Source organism: Ovis aries, chromosome 12 (genome assembly GCF_016772045.2).
Source record: "Ovis aries strain OAR_USU_Benz2616 breed Rambouillet chromosome 12, ARS-UI_Ramb_v3.0, whole genome shotgun sequence".
Taxonomy (NCBI): domain Eukaryota; kingdom Metazoa; phylum Chordata; class Mammalia; order Artiodactyla; family Bovidae; genus Ovis; species Ovis aries.
In genome coordinates, this window is record NC_056065.1 from 69,896,828 (window position 1) to 69,914,373 (window position 17,546).

General features: G+C 38.3%; 1 protein-coding gene across 13 annotated transcripts in view; it reads right to left on the minus strand.

Moving 5' to 3' along the window:
* The window catches only part of RPS6KC1 (ribosomal protein S6 kinase C1), a 213,043-nt gene that overhangs the window by 89,684 nt on the left and 105,813 nt on the right, over nt 1-17,546 (minus strand). For all 13 annotated transcript variants that reach the window (XM_042229216.1, XM_027956290.2, XM_042229215.1 and 10 more), the window contains one exon: nt 6,533-6,648. In XM_042229216.1, the coding sequence (XP_042085150.1) occupies nt 6,533-6,648 (116 nt within the window). The remainder of the gene's footprint in view (nt 1-6,532; nt 6,649-17,546) is intronic.

Sequence of the window (17,546 nt, forward strand, 5' to 3'; positions counted from 1 at the left end):
TGGTTGACAGTATGGTCCAAATATGGTTAAAGAAGAGAAATAAATTCATCAAGCTAATCAAGAACCTCCAAAAGACATTTACATTAAAGTTCAGACAAGAAATAATCAAGCATGACTCTAACCTAAATAAAGGCCAGGTTTAATAGAGTAAGGGCTTCCCAGGCGGCACAGTGATAGAACCTGCCTGCCAACACAGGAGACATAGGAGATGTGGGTTCAATCCGTGGGTTCGGAAGATTCCCCTGGGGGAGGAATTTGCAACCCATTTCAGTATTGTTGCCTGGAAAATTCAGCGAATGGAGGAACCTGGAGGTCCATGAGGTGACAAAGAGTTTCAGAAAAGATTGAGCCACATGTATGCGTGCGGAGGCACACACACACACACATACATACACACACTAATACAGTAAAATACCAAAGTGAAAATGAAAAGTAAATGCTTACTCCAAAAGAAAAACACCTTGCTCTTAACTGCCTAAGAACTGGGGAAAAAAATCCTAACATATCAAATCTAACTCCCTAGGTACCCCTTTTTAACCCCTGCTGATACAGGTTTTATTATTCTACACGGCTCTTACAATTCTAACGTTCATCACCTCTATTATGCACACATACTGGCTCCCCAATTATGCTTTAGGGCAGTGGTCCCAAACCTTTCTGGCTCCAGGGACAGGCTTCATGGAAGACAATTTTTCCATCGACCGGTTGGAAGGGGGATGGTTTGGGGACGATTCAAGCACATTACATTTATTGTGCACTTTATTTCTTTTATTATTACATCAACTCCATCTCAGATCACCATGCATTAGATCCCAGAGGTTGGGAACCCCTGCTTTAGGGTATGCAAGAGCAGAGATTGTGTTGAAATAACTCCAATGCACACCTAGTTTGATACTGTATACACACTGAGTCTTAGATGCTAGTGAATTTATACAATCCAATACAATCAGCTTCCCTATACTAAATCTCTTTTATTTTCATTTAAAGCTATGCCTGAAAGAAAATTCTGACTGATACACATCATGGTTCCTTTCTCAAAGTCAAAAGTTACATGGCAGGCTTTATATATTTATTTGCTTAACAAGTTATTGCCTCATAAAAGTGATTATGGGGAACTGTAACAGAGAATGTATAAAATAGGGAGCCTGAATGAGTAAGGATGAGTAGAAATGCCAGGCTGGATGACTCACAAGCTGGAATCAAGATTGCTGGGAGAAATACCAACAACCTCAGATATGCAGATAATACCACTCTAACGACAGAAAATGAAGAGGAATTAATCAGCCTCTTGATGAAGGTCAAAGAGGAGAGTGAAAAAGCTGGCTTGAAACTCAACATTAAAAAAACTAAGATCACAGCATCTAGCCCCATTACTTCATGGCAAATAGCTGGAGAATAAAATGGAAACACAGTGACAGATTTTATTTTCTTGGGCTCTAAAATCACTGTGGACGGTGAGTTGAGTGAAATAGGTAAAGGAGATTAAGAGGTAAGAACTTTCAGTTTAAAGTAAATAAGTCAGCACAAGGAACACTGTTAATAGTACTGTAATAATCTTATATGGCAATAGATGATAACTAGACTTACTATGATGCATGTTTTGCAATATATAAATATACTGAATCAGTATGCTATACACCTAAAACTAATACAATATCATTAAGTCACTTATACTTCATTAAAAATAATTTTTAGTTTTAAAATTAGATAGAATAATTCAATAGTAAAGAAATAATAATAGTAAAAGAAAAAATATAATTGAAATAACAATGACAGAAAGCAGGAAAAGGTTAGCAAACAGAACAGAGTTATAACCATTAACAATCTGAAAATGACTCAGCAGGTAACTTACTTAAACACATTTATTATGTTAGAAGTAACAAAAGTGTATACAGTTTGTCCTAAAAAGAATGGTCAACTGCTTAACAACAGAAATTCTTACACTAGAAGTATAGTTCTGGTAACTGTATGTTTTAAAGGCCACAGAGAAAATGAAAAGGACTCAGAAAAGCAGCAGAAAAATTTCTAGCGGTCTGATGAACCAAGATTACAGTCTGTTTCTAAACTAGAAACTGAAACCTTTTACAATTTTCAAAAAGTATAAAAAGCATTTATAAATGTGCAAAAAGGTATATAAAGTAAATATATGAGGGGAGATGGAAAACAGGTTAATGCTTATTAAGCTAGTCTTAAAAGCCACCTCACGTGAAGAGTTGACTCACTGGAAAAGACTTTGATGCTGGGAGGGATTGGGGGCAGGAGGAGAAGGGGACGACAGAGGATGAGACAGCTGGATGGCATCACGGACTCGATGGACGTGAGTCTGAGTGAACTCCGCAAGTTGGTGATGGACAGGGAGGCCTGGCGTGCTGGGGTTCATGGGGTCGCAAAGAGTCGGACACGACTGAGCGACTGAACTGAACTGAACTGAAAAGCTTCGCTTATCAGCCAGTCTTTTTACAAGGCAGGCGCTTGATTGTTTACATGGGAGTGTGTGCATGCATCCACATACGTGAGCAATTTTTTTTAACCTATTTAATCCTAACAACAGGGAATTACTATTATCCTCATTATTCACATGTAGAAACTGAAGCGAAGAGGTGGAGTTAAGTATCTTGTCCAATCTTCCATAGCTTCAAGGGACAGATCTGAGACGTAGACAAGTCTGCCTTAGATTAATTAAGAAACATTTTCACTCTAGAAGATGTAACTCTTAAACTGCATCATAAAAATAAAACCTTAGTTTAATTAAAAAAGACAATTTCTTCCAGAAATATGCCACATCTAGATAGATGTAACATAAAAACAATCACGATAAACCACAACGTTTCTAACATTTTAAGTATTCACCTGCTTTCTTAATAAGACTAGGGGTAGCCCCAGATAAACTAAATATCCCTGTTAGAATTATGCCTTTATAATTCCAGGTGATCTCTAGCTGCCACTTGTAGGGCTTATGCTTAAATTATTAGTTTTAGCATGAATCAATAAAACCGTATGTGAATGCCAAAAGAATCATAATTTTAAATTTCAAATAAAATAAAGTATAAAATTACTGTCATTCTACACATGGCGATATTAGGGATATTAGGGATGGAATTCCTGCCTGGAGAATCCCCAAAGACAGAGGAGCCTAGCGGGCTACAGCCCATGGGGTCGCAGCGAGTCAGACACGACTGAGCAACTAAGCACAGCACAGAACAGAGAGCTAAGGGCTAAGAAAAAGAAGGAGAAGGTGAGTGTCATTTTATTTCATCTTTGGTGGTTTGCTTTAATGCTTTTCACCCATCAATAACTTTTAAGAAAATCATTAATGGAAAAGGTAATGGTAACCCACTCCAGTATTCTTATCTGGGATATCCTGTGGACAGAGGAGACTAGCAGGCTCCATGGGGTCACAAAAGATTCAGACATGACTTAGTGAGTAAACAACAACAGCAAAATAAAATCATGAACAATTAAAATGACAAAACTGATAAAGAGGAACAGTTGTTATATATACTTGTTTAGACTCATTTCCTTCTTTGGATCCCAAGCCTATGCTAATTACCTTCTAACACTGTGCAGGCCAAAATGAGCAATCAGAGGTCCTTTAAGCCCTTTTAAGAACTTTTTGTTTAACAAAAAAGTTTTCTTGACACTCACAGAGTAAGCTGCTTAAAAGGGACTGATTCAATATTGTCGGTACCAGTGTGAGTGAAGAGAAACTGAACTCCTGGCAAAGAGACGTTAACTTAGAAGGCAGGAAGTTGTCGTCTAAGAAGTACAAATAATTTTGCACTGCATGAGAGAGACGTATATGATGTGATTTACATTCCATTTTATATATTGCCGGGAGAAGTATCAATAACCTCAGATATGCAGATGATACCACCCTTATGGCAGAAAGTGAAGAACTAAAGAGCCTCTTGATGAAAAGGAAAGAGGAGAGTGAAGAAGTTAGCTTAAAGCTCAACATTCAGAAAACTAACATCATGGCATCCGGTCCTATAACTTCATGGCAAATAGATGGGGAAACAGTGGAAACAGTGACAGACTTTATTTTGGGGGCTCCAAAATCACTGCAGATGGTGACTGTAGCCATGAAATTAAAAGACGCTTGCTCCTTGGAAGGAAAGTTATGACTAACCTAGACAGCATATTAAAAAGCAGAGACAATACTTTGCCAACAAAGGTCCCTCTAGTCAAGGCTATGGTTCTTCCAGTCATGTATGGATGTGAGATTTGGACTATAAAGAAAGCTGAGCCCCAAAGAATTTATGCTTTCGAACTGTGGTGTTGGAGAAGACTCCTGAGGGTCCCTTGGACTGCAAGGAGATCCAACCAGTCCATTCTGAAGGAGATCAATCCTGAGTGTTCACTGGAAGGACTGATATTGAAGCTGAAACTCCAATACTTTGGCCACCTGATGTGAAGAGCTGACTAATTTGAAAAGACCCTGATGCTGGGAAAGATTGAAGGCAGGAGGAGAAGGGGACGACAGAGGATGAGATGGTTGGACAGCATCACTGACTCAATGGACATGAGTTTGGGTGAACTCCAGGAGTTGGTGATGGATAGGGAGGCCTGTCGTACTGCAGTCCATGGGGTTGCAAAGAGTTGGACACAACTGAGTGACTGAACTGAACTGAACATTTTACAGACACCTCTTCAAAAGGAAGAAATAGATTTCCTAATTAGTGTTATTTATGTTTACACTTCAGAGAAGGCAATGGCACCCCACTCCAGTACTCTTGCCTGGAAAATCCCATGGACAGAGGAGCCTGGTGGGCTGCAGTCCATGGGGTCGCTAAGAGTCGGACACGACTGAGCGACTTCACTTTCATTTTTCACTTTTATGCATTGGAGAAGGAAATGGCAACCCACTCCAGTGTTCTTGCCTGCAGAGTCCCAGGGACAGGGGAGCCTGGTGGGCTGCTGTCTATGGGGTCACACAGAGTCGGACACGACTGAAGCAACTTAGTAGCAGCAGCAGCAGCAGCAGCAGCAGGATGCTTACACTTAATATTTTACCCTGAACGCTTCTGAATTTCCCCAGGCTTTGCGAATTCGATATGTGAAATTTTGATCATGGTGGAAAAAAGAATGTCTCGTGTCTCCTACCGTCACTGAACTCAACAAGATTTACACTTCCAGGCTCAGTAAATGTCTAGTTAACTAGTAAGTAAATACTGTAGACAGCGGTGGATATACAAGTAAGGTAAAACCAGTAATTTACCGTTTATTACAGAAGACAGCTCATCTTTTCTATGGCATTTTTGCACAAATAAGTGACTTTATAACCACTTTGGCCTTTTCTTTCTCAAGTAACCTTGTAAGCTGCTCCTTTATTTTAATATAGGAATAGTGGGAATATAGAGACGTTTTCCATTTTGCATGCTGGGTTGGACAGGAAATTGGTAGAATTGGGACTGTGGAATGTGGGTCACTTAAATTTTTATATCTCGTATAGCCAAATTTTTAATATAGGAAATTACCATGTTCCTATTATCTAGTACTTTAAGGGCCTGTGTATAACATTCTATTTCATTTATCCCAGGTATATACCTGGGATTCAAAACTCTTTCAAAGGTATATCTTGAAGGTGCTTCTATAAAAGCAGCACTACATGTATTCATTAAGTGATCTAATATTCCTAGAATAGTTTTCATCTTCTCTTTTTCCCCTCTAAATAATAAATTTTCATAGAGCTTCTCTTTATTTCTTTGGGTTTTACTTATTTTCCATCTCTTTCATTGTTGCTGCCAATGTAAAACTTCTCTTTTGCTGGTGGAAAAAAAAAGTTTTATTTTGAATTTTAAGTATCATGTATCATACATCAATTAGGCTCAATAAAGTTGCCATTTTGAACTAGAGGTATCCTGTCAAGAGCCTGCCAAGTAGTCTCATTGCTTCCTCTAAGAGCAGCAAATCAGTGATATATCTGCCCAAGCAATATTTTGCCCGAACGTTTGTGAGTCTGATCAATAAACAGAATGGGTCTTCTGTGTCAGAAATACTGTGAATGAAAAATTGCCAAATCTTTCTTGTATATTTTAAACACCCCTACAACATTTTACCTATCTGTCTTTAATTGTTTCTAAACACATGGCCAAGTTTGATCTGGGTTTGATTTCTTTGGTGAAGAGGACGTTGTCAAAACAATTCTAAATAAATGTCTGAATACATGGCTAGGTTGAAATGTCAAAGACTATGTTTTAATTTGGTTTGAATATACTAGAGTGAGCAATTATGATTTCCCTAAGAACAACACAACAAGCTCATATTTTGCTTTTTTCTAACCGAAGACATTCACATATATATTTTAACCTCAAATGTATTTTTTAAAAATAATAAATGATTGAATCAAAATTCTTCCAATAAAATTTCTGCTAAAAAAAAAGAAAGAAAGAAGGAAAGAAAATCACTGATAAAATTCCAAGGACCAAAATTCTCAAACATCCCAGTTAGAAATAAAATCAAGAGAAAAAAAAAAAAAAAAAAAACAGCAAAAATGGCTAAAAGGAAATGCACAGTGAAACATAAGACATACCTGAGACACATCATCAAGCTGAGGTTTCGCACAAAAGCTAGAGAGACTCTCTGCTCGCATGAGATATTCTGCGGTTCTTCTCTTCACAGCTTCTCGCCGGGTGGGGCTTGACTCTCCTAAAAGGAAAAAACAAAAGTCAGGACATGTGAAAAGTAAACTTTCATTTATGCAAACTGAAGATTAACTTCCTTTTACCCAATTTACCGCCCGTTCACATTTCTAATTGAAAAGATGAGAGAGACCAAAATTGGAACAGACATCAAAGTCACTAATATCAGCAAGGTCTAAACATTACCCAGATAAATTGCATTTATCTAAATTCTGAAATTCCCATATTTAAATATGTATAGAGAACTTGATGTATTGTATAAGAGGAATCAATATATAAAGAATGTGATATAAAAAGCTCTGTGGACAAAAGATTAGGCTAGTCCAGACAGTATACAGTTGTCCAACTCAACAAATAGCACCAAATGGAAGAGATGTTTAGTAAGAGCTGTGACATGGATGTGAGAGGCTATAAAGCACCACCAAACCGGAGAATAAAAGTATTCAGGGCAACTCTAATATTTGCAAGTGTCATGGTTTAGTTGTTAACAACAAATTGTCACCCACCTCACAACTGAACACAAGAATGTGACTTCAATTCTTTTAACATATAATTATCTGAAATTGAAATAAGGTCACTACCCTGTCTGGCTCTCAGTTTCCATAACGGAAGGGTATTCAAAGCAGCCTTTAATGAACTCAGGATCTCAAAGAGGAGGCGGTCCACTCCTGGATCTCTCCTCTCCAGAGAAGGATGATCTGATGCTTTTATCCATTTTATATACTCGACTATAACATTCCATTTGAAGAAAGGATTCTAGGGCTGAAAGTCAAAAAGTTTGACACCACTGTACTATACGATGTCTAAGGTTCCGTTCATAAATACTATTCAATACTGTGCATGACTCATTTTTATCAAAGCACTTAATAATACACAGTACTGTTTTCATAATTCACCCTATGCACCTTCTGAATGAAGCTGTTAACCAAAATATACATATCACACAGTGCAAAGTACCCGCGATTACATCCCAGAAACGCTTGTTATCTGAATTCTGGCCCTGCATCTCATTAGTCATGTGTCCAGTGATAAGTCATTTCAACTCTGAACCTCTTCCTCATTCTCTAAAATGGGAATGCATACCTCAAATGACTACAGAGATTACAGGAGACCAAATACATAAAAGGCGCTACAACAGATCTAGTAGTGAAGGAAGCAATGAAGTATTAAAGTTTTCGATCTTGGTTTTCCTTTCAAAACCAAATCCTATGTAATAATGCCACCTAGTTTACTGAATTAGAATAAAGCAGATATTTCCCCCCAAAAGACTACAGGTAGAAAAAGCTCTTCTTTTTTCTGCCTGGAATAACATCTACTTCTTCTGGGAAATGTCCTTTTCTCCTCCCCTTCAGACCCCTCCATCTCCTGAGAACCACTACCAACTCTTAGTTCAGTTCAGTCGCTCAGTCATGTCCAACTCTTCCCGACGCCATGGACCACAGCACACCAGGCCTCCCTGTCCATCACCAACTCCCAGAGTTCACTCAAACTCACGTCCATCGAGTCGGTGATGCCATCCAACCATCTCATCCTTTGTCGTCCCTCTCTCTTTCTGCCTTCAATCTTTCCAAGTTATCAGGGTCTTTTCAAATGAGTCAGTTCTTCACATCAGTTGGCCAAAGTATTGGAGTTTCTGCTTCAGCATCAGTCCTTCCAATGAATATTCAGGACTGATCTCCTTTAGGATGGACTGGTTGGATCTCCTTGCAGTCCAAAGGACTCTCAAGAGTCTTCTCCAACACCACAGTTCAAAAGCATCATTTCTTTGGCGCTCAGCTTTCTTTATAGTCCAAATCTCACATCCATACACGACTACTGGGAAAACCATAACCTTGACTAGAGGGACCTTTGTTGGCAAAGTATTGTCTCTGCTTTTTAATATGCTGTCTAGGTTATTCATAACTTTCCTTCCAAGGAGCAAGCGTCTTTTAATTTCATGGCTGCAGTCACCATCTGCAGTGATTTTGGAGTCCCCTGAAATAAAGTCTGTCACTATTTCCACTGTTTCCCCATCTGTGTGCCATGAAGTGATGGGACCAGATGCCATGATGTTAGTTTTCTGAATGTTGAGCTTTAAGCTAACTTCTTCACTCTCCTCTTTCCCTTTCATCAAGAAGCTCTTTAGTTCTTGTTTGCTTTCTGCCATAAAGGTGGTATCATCTGCATATCTGAGATTATTGATATTTCTCCTGGCAATCTTGATTCCATCTTGTGTTCATTCAACCCTTAATATGGTTTGAATGAAAGCTTCTACCTTATTTCAGATCTCAGACCCTCCAATCACTACTTGTTAGCCAAGGGTGAGCCTCCCTGTTACAGCAGAGCCAATCAGAATCCCACCCTCCTGGTCACAGTTGGAGAAGGGAGAAGTTGACCCAACACAAACTGGGCCAATCTTCTGTGTAATTGATGCTGGAAGTAAAATGAGTGGGACTGCCAATAGCCATCGTTTCTGTCAAAGGAAAAAAAGACCAAGAAGGAACTTGACAGACGCAAATATGAGAGACAAAAAAAGAAACTCTAATGTGCCTGGGGCCCATGATTTTAGCTGGACCTACAATCCTAAGGAAGTGGACTGTATCACATGTAAACCAAAGAACCCTAAATGAATAGAGACCTCAAAGAAAAACTGCAGGAAAGCTGGGATTGCAATTTTGCTTATGCATCTTTCCTTTCACAGCTTTTACCTTACAGTTCCATCTCTTCTCTCCTTTATGGTTGCTGTTGTTCAGCCTCTCAATCACGTCCAACTCTCTGTGACCCCATGGACTGTGGCCCACCAGGCTCCTCTGTCCATGGGATTTCCCAGGCAAGAACACTGGAGTGGGGTGCTATTTCCTCCTCCAGGGGAATCTTCCCAACCCGGGGATTGAACCTCTTGTGTCTCCTGCATTCACTGGCAGATTCTTTAGCACTGTGCCACCTCGGAAACCTTCAGTGTAACCTCTAATAAAACTTCAAAATATTCTTTTTTCAAAAGAAAAAAAAATTAACTTGTCTCACAAAGTAATCTGAAATTCAAAAATGTCAAGACTATAGAACACCTATTTAAAGCTAGAGGTAAAACCCTATTTTGTAATCAAATTGCTGCTCTTTAAACTTTTGGTATTTCTGTCGCTTTCTAGGCAGTCACCATAGTAACAGAGAAAAAAGAACCGGAAACTAGCAGTCGAAATGGACTCCTGCTGATGATAGTGGTTCCGCTTCCATGGAAACAACAATGAAGTGATGGAAATACTAGAAGCCTTTTTAAATGTAACCTTAAATATACATACTAGGACTCCTTCCTTATCAGCCCCTTAAAAGTAGGTCACAAGCACTGCTGATCAACAGCAGCAGCCCAGGATGAAAACCACCTCTTACAGACTGCTGCTGCAGGATCCTTGCTGAGGTCTGTGAGTCCCAGAAAGAAAAGATCAATCTATCGATTTCCAGAATAAGTCCAACTAATCACATTATTTATAAATGTGACTTTAAACAGATTTTACTTGATCAAAACTTTTGACTTTAACCTTCTTAATTTCTTAATCTTCAAGACATACACAAAGCTTATGATTATTTTGGGGGGAGACCAGGCTACCTGGAATTTAACAGCTAACCCCACACTAGGTCATGTGACTATTATTTCTTCAGTAATCTATCTATAATGCTTTTAAAACTGGATCCATATTTAACATGCTAAACCAATACCTTCAATAAGTTCTCTACATTTCTGTTGATCATTCAGAACAAGAATTTGCACTGTGCTTTGGCAGTCAAGACAGAAAAGCTGCTTCCGTTATTTCTTTAACAACCATCAGGTCAAAAAGTTCTGGTGTCCAATAAAAGACGTTTTGTATATATTGAGTCAACCCATATTTCTTTACCTCAAATCAAGAGAGAGAATAGAATCAGGCTGATTACAGAACACGTGAAAAAAAGAAACTGTAGCTGAATAAAAATGAGGAGAATTTTTGAAGTTGTTATTGAGGGACTTCCCTGGTGGCTCAGTAGATAAGACTCCAAGCTCCCATTACAGGGGGCCCAGGTTCTATCCCTGGTCAGGGAACTAGATCCCAAATGCCACAATAAAGAATTTGCATGCTGCAATGAAAAAGATCCCACATGCCACAGGGAATTCAGATCAAAGCACCTGTGGGCTGCAACCAAGACCCTGTTCAGCCAAATAAGTATTTTTTTTTAATTTGTCACTGACAATTTTAGAATCATTGGCCTGCCTATCCTGCATTTCTCAGAGCACCAACTCTCACTCAGCTTCCTCAGAGAAGTTTTTATAGAAGGCATCATCTACAGATAACAGAATTGTGAAATTCTTATTTACCCAAGAGACCATCACCATCTGGCCACTCCCTGATCACAACAGTAAATTCATTTACTGTATTACCTTCTTTTTATCACAAAGGAAATGGAGGCTTGGAGATGTGAAATGCCTTTCTCCGTCACAAAGTTAATTTAAGAACCTAAACCTAAACCAGGTCTTATGCTACCACACTTCACATAATTGAATCTGAATTAGATTATTGAGTAGAACAAGAAAAATACAGAGCACAGAGCAAGTACAATACAAGTGAGTATGGGAACAAAGATGAGGAGAAAATAAATGTAAGGAGTTGAGTCTGAGTCAGAGAGGAGCGAAGAGACTGATGAAATCAGACAGCACACGGTGAAATCACAGCTATGAAGAGGTACACACATTTCACACTATGTAAAAGAGAATGGGCCTCTAGGAGAAAAACCAGGCTCTCAAACATTCTTCTTACCCAAGCACTTCTTTGGAAAACAAAGGCCACTCATTTATCCGTTTTTTTAAAAGGGCATTTTTATTCACAGAAATAATGAAAATCCGTTTCAAGAACTAGAAAAGTTAATTCTTCCAGTTCTACGCCTGGACACTAAAAAAAGAATATAGCTAATGCCTCATCACTGAGTCAACAGAAGAAAAGCAATGCTAAAGGAAGAACTGACCATGCTGAGCTTTTTTCAGCAGCCTTATGCATTCATTTTCGGCTGTGCTGGGTCCTGGCTGCCACACCGGCTCTGCTCTGATTGCAGGGAGCAGGAGCCGCCCTCCAGGCGCACTGCATGGGCTTCTCTTTGGGGAGGTTCCTCCCGTTGAGGAGCACAGGCTCTGGCACACGGGCTCAGGAGATGTGGGGACAGGCTGGGCAGCTCCGCAGCATGTGGGGTCAAACCTGTGTCTCCTGCGTTGGCAGGCGGGCTCCCCACCCCTGAGCCACCCGGGGAAGCCCCACGTTAGACTTCTTGAAAGCCAGTGTGTCTACATTTGTACTTCATGGGAAATTTTAGGGGATTTTCAAGGGCATTTTGATCATACTTGATCGTCTCCACATGCACAGAATTTAATTCCCATATAAGACTGTCCTTAATCACATCTTACATTCTGATCTCTACTCCTCTACCCCACACTGTCCACCAGGCTCTATGCCACATTACCCTTGGTCAAGGGTGCCTGGTTCTCATTCAAATTTATCACATTAGAAAGAACATCCAAATCAACCTGGGTTTGCTGCAATAATTTTTGTTTGTTAGTGATTCTTTTTTTAAACAACTTCAGTCACATAAAAGAATATGCCTATTTGAGATGGCCTTGGTGGTGAGAGTTGTTTTTTTTTTTTTAAGTGCTGGTTTATTATATTTAATGGGTTTTTTTGTTCTTTTCAGGGAAAGCCTACCATTTCTGACTTACGCTAAGTGTTCTGACAACAAAAGGAAACCTTGAGAAGAACTGTAATGTATGGTTCTACACAAGATCCACAAACATGGAGCCATCAGCCTTTCCATGAATAACACAAACCTGGTCAAGAAAGGGAATCTGCTTCCCATTTGCATTTAGCCAACCTTCTACTGATGTTTTTTCTAAGCTCAGTGTTAGGTGAACCCTAGAAGTTCAAAGAGTCACCAAAGAACAGTAAAAGCAAAAGTCACAATAACATTCACCCCCAGGCATTGCCTCGATTACAATTGCTTTCAATGTGTTTCACAGTTTTTCTGTCCTTAAAAAAATGAAACAAGCAGCCCAAAATGGAGCCACCTGAGCTAAGCCCATGTCACCAAACCAAGACTTAAGACCTAAACTAACTGTGGCTTCAAACTTCCCCAGGACTGGAATCTTAACCAGTCAGTCTGGAATTTCCTGGTCAGCACCAGGAAGGCCAATAAATATTTTTGTCTCCCAAAGGAAGGTGCCTTGCTCAAATAGTTCTTTTCTGTTTACCACTTCCTTGTCCCATCCCCTCTCTGGCTTTAACAACCTTTCCCTTTCTGTAGTTCCCTGGAGCTCCTTTCTACTTGCTGGATGGGAGGCTGCCTGGTTCATGAATCAACTAATAAAGCCAACTAGATCTTCAAACTTACTAGGCTGGATTCTTTTAATAGATAGGGTGTCAGTGTCAGGATCCAAAGTGAACAAACTTCTGATGGCATTCCAGGACAAGACAGACAGGTTTGGAACCTGTGGAGCCCTTTTTGCAGTTGCTGTCTTTCTTGCTATTTTCAAGGACCAGGGGTAAGTTTCTGTAAATACCGAGCTCCTTTCTCTCTGCATCAAGCTCCACATCTGATTGGCTTTCCTTTACAGAGCAAGACACCTTGAGCTGATGGACACTTCTGCCTGGAACTCAAATCCCTCACTTTATTATGGACTGTAATTCCCAGGCTTTTGAGCAGTACCCTCAACCCTTAACTCTGTCTCAAGATGCACTTAGGAACTGTTCGTGGTAATGTGCGGTTCCTTATGTATGTGGGGCCCCCAGTCCACCGCCCTCATTTATTGAGATCTGCTGGTTTAATCCTTTCCCCAGTCCAAGGTCCCACACTGGGGCATTGGTGTGGTACACACAGGGCCTCTTCTTGGCTGGAACTCAGTTACCTTAAGGTACATTTTTTTTTTTGGGGGGGGGGGTCTTATTTTATGTAGATAAAGGCTAAATGCTAATAATATCCCAGAATTCAAAACAGCCTCAATATTTATGGTTAAGGATTAAGGATTTAAGATCTGTTAGAGCAACTACCACCTAACTCAAAAGACTCCCAAATTAGGATAAGCTGGTCACAGAATGGGATATTGACACTCAGTCACCTGCTAACCTCAAGAAAATTTCCACACAGAGGTAGACTGTAAAACACTACATAATCCCCAATGCTATGACACACCCCTCTTAGGTATCAGTTTGATTCCAAGAGATCCAAAGGCTTAGCTAAAATAATAAAAATAATAATGGAATCTTTAAAATCCAGAGTTAAGCAAACCCTTCTGACATACCTGCTGATTTCACGTCTAACAACTATAATCCTGGAAATCTGCAAAAGCGGCAAAAATCGTACTGAAAACAACCTAGAATTATGATGGCCATTATGCGGAACTTTGCGATCGGACAAGATCGTTCACTTGAGACGCACACTTCCGAGTGCCCCAATTAAATTACAAACAGAAGGGGGTACATATTTTAATTGGTATGCAGAAGCTTCTACAGGCTTCAAAATGCCAAAAAGAACTTTAAAGTTTCATTACAAAAAACTAATAAAAAATTAAAGACACAAGAGGTATCTAAAACAAAGGATTATAAGACAGACACAGCTCCTACTGCCCCCTATCTACCATTATCTAGTACTCACTCGAGTAGTCCTCTGTTTGAACTGTCTTTCTACTCTGAAGAGACCTACAGGGCCATAAACAAAAGTCTATGAGGTTAATGGCCTTAAAGGTACCCCCCCCCCCCCAGCCATGTAGCTCTGAAAGAAGGACTCTGTAAAGACCCCTCTCAGAGATGATGAGACTGAGGATTTTCTGGTAAACTGCTACACCATTCCCTTAAACAACCAAGGGGAAGCTAAAATCAAAAATTAATTTTAAACCCTTGACAAATTCTGGTAAACATCAGAGACACATTCTTTCCACTTAAACCCCACTTAGAACCTGCAGACAGGATCTTGGAAATAAACTGGCAAAAGTTAGCTAAGGGGAAGAATTATTATAATTCTTCTGGATCTCTGTCTGTAGTACCCAATAAAGAGAAAAATATGTTTTTCATCCCATTACAGGATGCCTCTTAAGTCCAAAGGGCTGTTCAATACTGTCAGAAATATTTACTGTTTATTAAAGCTAAAAACTGATAAGATTTTATTTTTAAAATTTTAAACAGATCTGTGGTCAAAAGTTGGCCAAATTGGAAGCTGATATACAGAGCCTGGTAAGAACTTTTTAAGGCCTTCTCCCCTAAACTAAAATAATGTACCCAGCAGCAAAGAAAAACTTTCTATAGCCCTTGAAAGGACTTATGGGTGGATCAACTTATGATGTCATTTAAGTAACCACCCAATTCCTTGAGTAGTTGAGAGCAACTGTCCTTATCCTACAAATCTTTGCAAGACTAGAAATGCAGCTCAAGGCAGTCCAAAATTCACCTATTCCTTTTCCTAGTCCCATAACCTCCCTTATTTACTTAAAATTCTTATAACTTGCATTTTTTTCTTATGTCTTTGGGATGTAAATATTAACGTACAAACTTCAGAGAGATAATTCTTATCAGTTAAAAAAAAAAACAACACAGGAGAGGGGAGCTGGGGGTAGGTCATTTGGAACTTGAGTTAGTGAGAAATCTTACATGTAGAGAAGCTATGCGGTCCCTGTTCGCACCTGTCTATACATTCACATGTGCCTATACCTGTGTTACAGATATATTTTCTACCTCTGGATTGTACAGCCAAAATGAATTTATAGAAGAGCTCTATTTAATCGGCTTACAAAAAATTAAACACTTCATGTATTCATAAAATTCTTTAAAAAACAAGAAAAATTAACCCCAGTCCTTTTGAGGTTCACATGATCTGAGATAACATTGAGTAACTAAGCTTATTTTAAGTTTGTTGATTTAATTAAAACAGACAGACATGTCTTTAAAGTTACTGATATTAAAAATAATGAAAGTATACACCTTTCATTCAACCCAGGCTCACTAAAGATCAAATAAGTTCATGTTATCTATTACAAATTTTTTCAGCAAGAAAAATGGCTTAGAATGAACACTGACATTGTCTAATGTCTCATGAAGCTTTTGTGGGCAGTCTAAGCATAATTGTTAAAAACAAGTAAATGAAATAGATGTCTAATAGTGTCTCCAAATCTTTATGGTAACCTGAAATTCCATTAAGTTAAATGATAGTCATTAAATATCCAGATCATTTCCAAACAAGGTAGAGCACTGAAATATTAATTACTGAACACAAGTTTATTTAATTTTTGTTTTCTTTTATAGAGAAATTAAAGGTATTTTGTTCTCTTAATAAGCTTGTTTTTGCCACACTGAGAAACTATAAGAAAACACATTTCTAGAAATTTTAAAAATATTTATGAATCTGCCAATCCATGGAATGCTGATGTGAAAGATAGTTCATAATTGCTTACTTCCCAGTTTTCACTAGAAACAAGTTTAAAAACAAGGTTTCTAAGGGTTAAAAATTCTCATATTGATAATTAAAACTACTAGAAATAATAAGGAAAAGGAATTTTATGTGTTATCAGGACTGGCTAACATGGGAATGAGTCTGATTAAGTGAGTTTTAATATCAAAAGTAAGCTGGTATAAAATTAGAATTTGACTTTCTCCCTGTTGAAAGGGACAAAGCTTTCTTAGACTATTGGTCTGCTTTTGACAATCAGAGATTATAAAAGGTTTTTCTTTACCTTTTGAACAATCTGCCAGGGAGGAGGTAGAGGACACAAAGATCTTGTGCTTTGTCAAAATAAGCACCTATGTTCCTGTTGTCTATATCAGACCTTTGATTTCTTAAACCTAGTCCTCTCAATATTAAAAGAGCTAATTTTCACTCAGAACGATGTAGTCTATATTTGCCTGTAAAGTCTTTGTCACTTTGGTTAAATACATAAGTACTGTTTCGCAGTGTCCTATGACCCTATGTGACCAAGTATTTTTAAACCTTTTAAGATTTTTGACAAACTTCCCCCAAATCAAATTCTAAAAGAAGTCTTTCTGACCTCAAACTAACTTTGGGATGTTTTTAAGAGGGCCCCAAGCATATTACAAAAGATTTTGTTTGCTCTTCTCATAAAAAGATAGATGTTAAATTAATTAGACTTATTTGATATGTTAAGTTACATGTGAAGAAGCATTGAGAAATAAAAATACTAAGCTTTATGTTGTATTTATATAGGATATAAGTACTTTTAAAACTATATGAAGTTCCTAGAAATCTGATATATGTTAGTATCTGGTAATGTTGTGATAAAACATTATAATACACATAGTGATATTTTATTTATAATAGTAATATAATAGTAACTCTGATAATGTTATCAGTCATAATTCTAGTTACTGTCTTAGAGTGCTATGTATCATAGAAATAATCAAATTTCCCTGTCAACTACGCTGTAATGAACTCTAATCAGATCTTTAACCATGGCATTTTAAGTCTTTTGACATTTACAGACAGTTATTGCTTTACTCTGAGGTTTTTCCTAAAGCATTCCTAAAAAGTGTTCTTTCTTCAGAGAAATTTCTAAAAAGCATTCTGACAGGTACTCTAGGATACAAGTTTATGGGAACTTTCAGATCATCATACCAACTGGGTAAGGATTTATAGAACTTTAAGGAAAAACCAGATTCATAAAACTGCTAACAAAAGATGAAGAGCAAAAACGAACTGCATAGGACTGAACGAACTGATAAAGATGTGTATAATTTTTTTATGATTTTTTTGTTTAAAACATTGCTGGTTCTTTTGTGTTTTGTTTTTCCAGGCTTAAGGAAATCCTCTTTTCTCTTAAAAGCTTTCAGCAATTTGGTAATAACATTTGTGAACTAAAGGGAAACATTTATTTTTTTCTCCTTACTTGATCTCACCAAAATTCAGAAACTCTTGAGTATT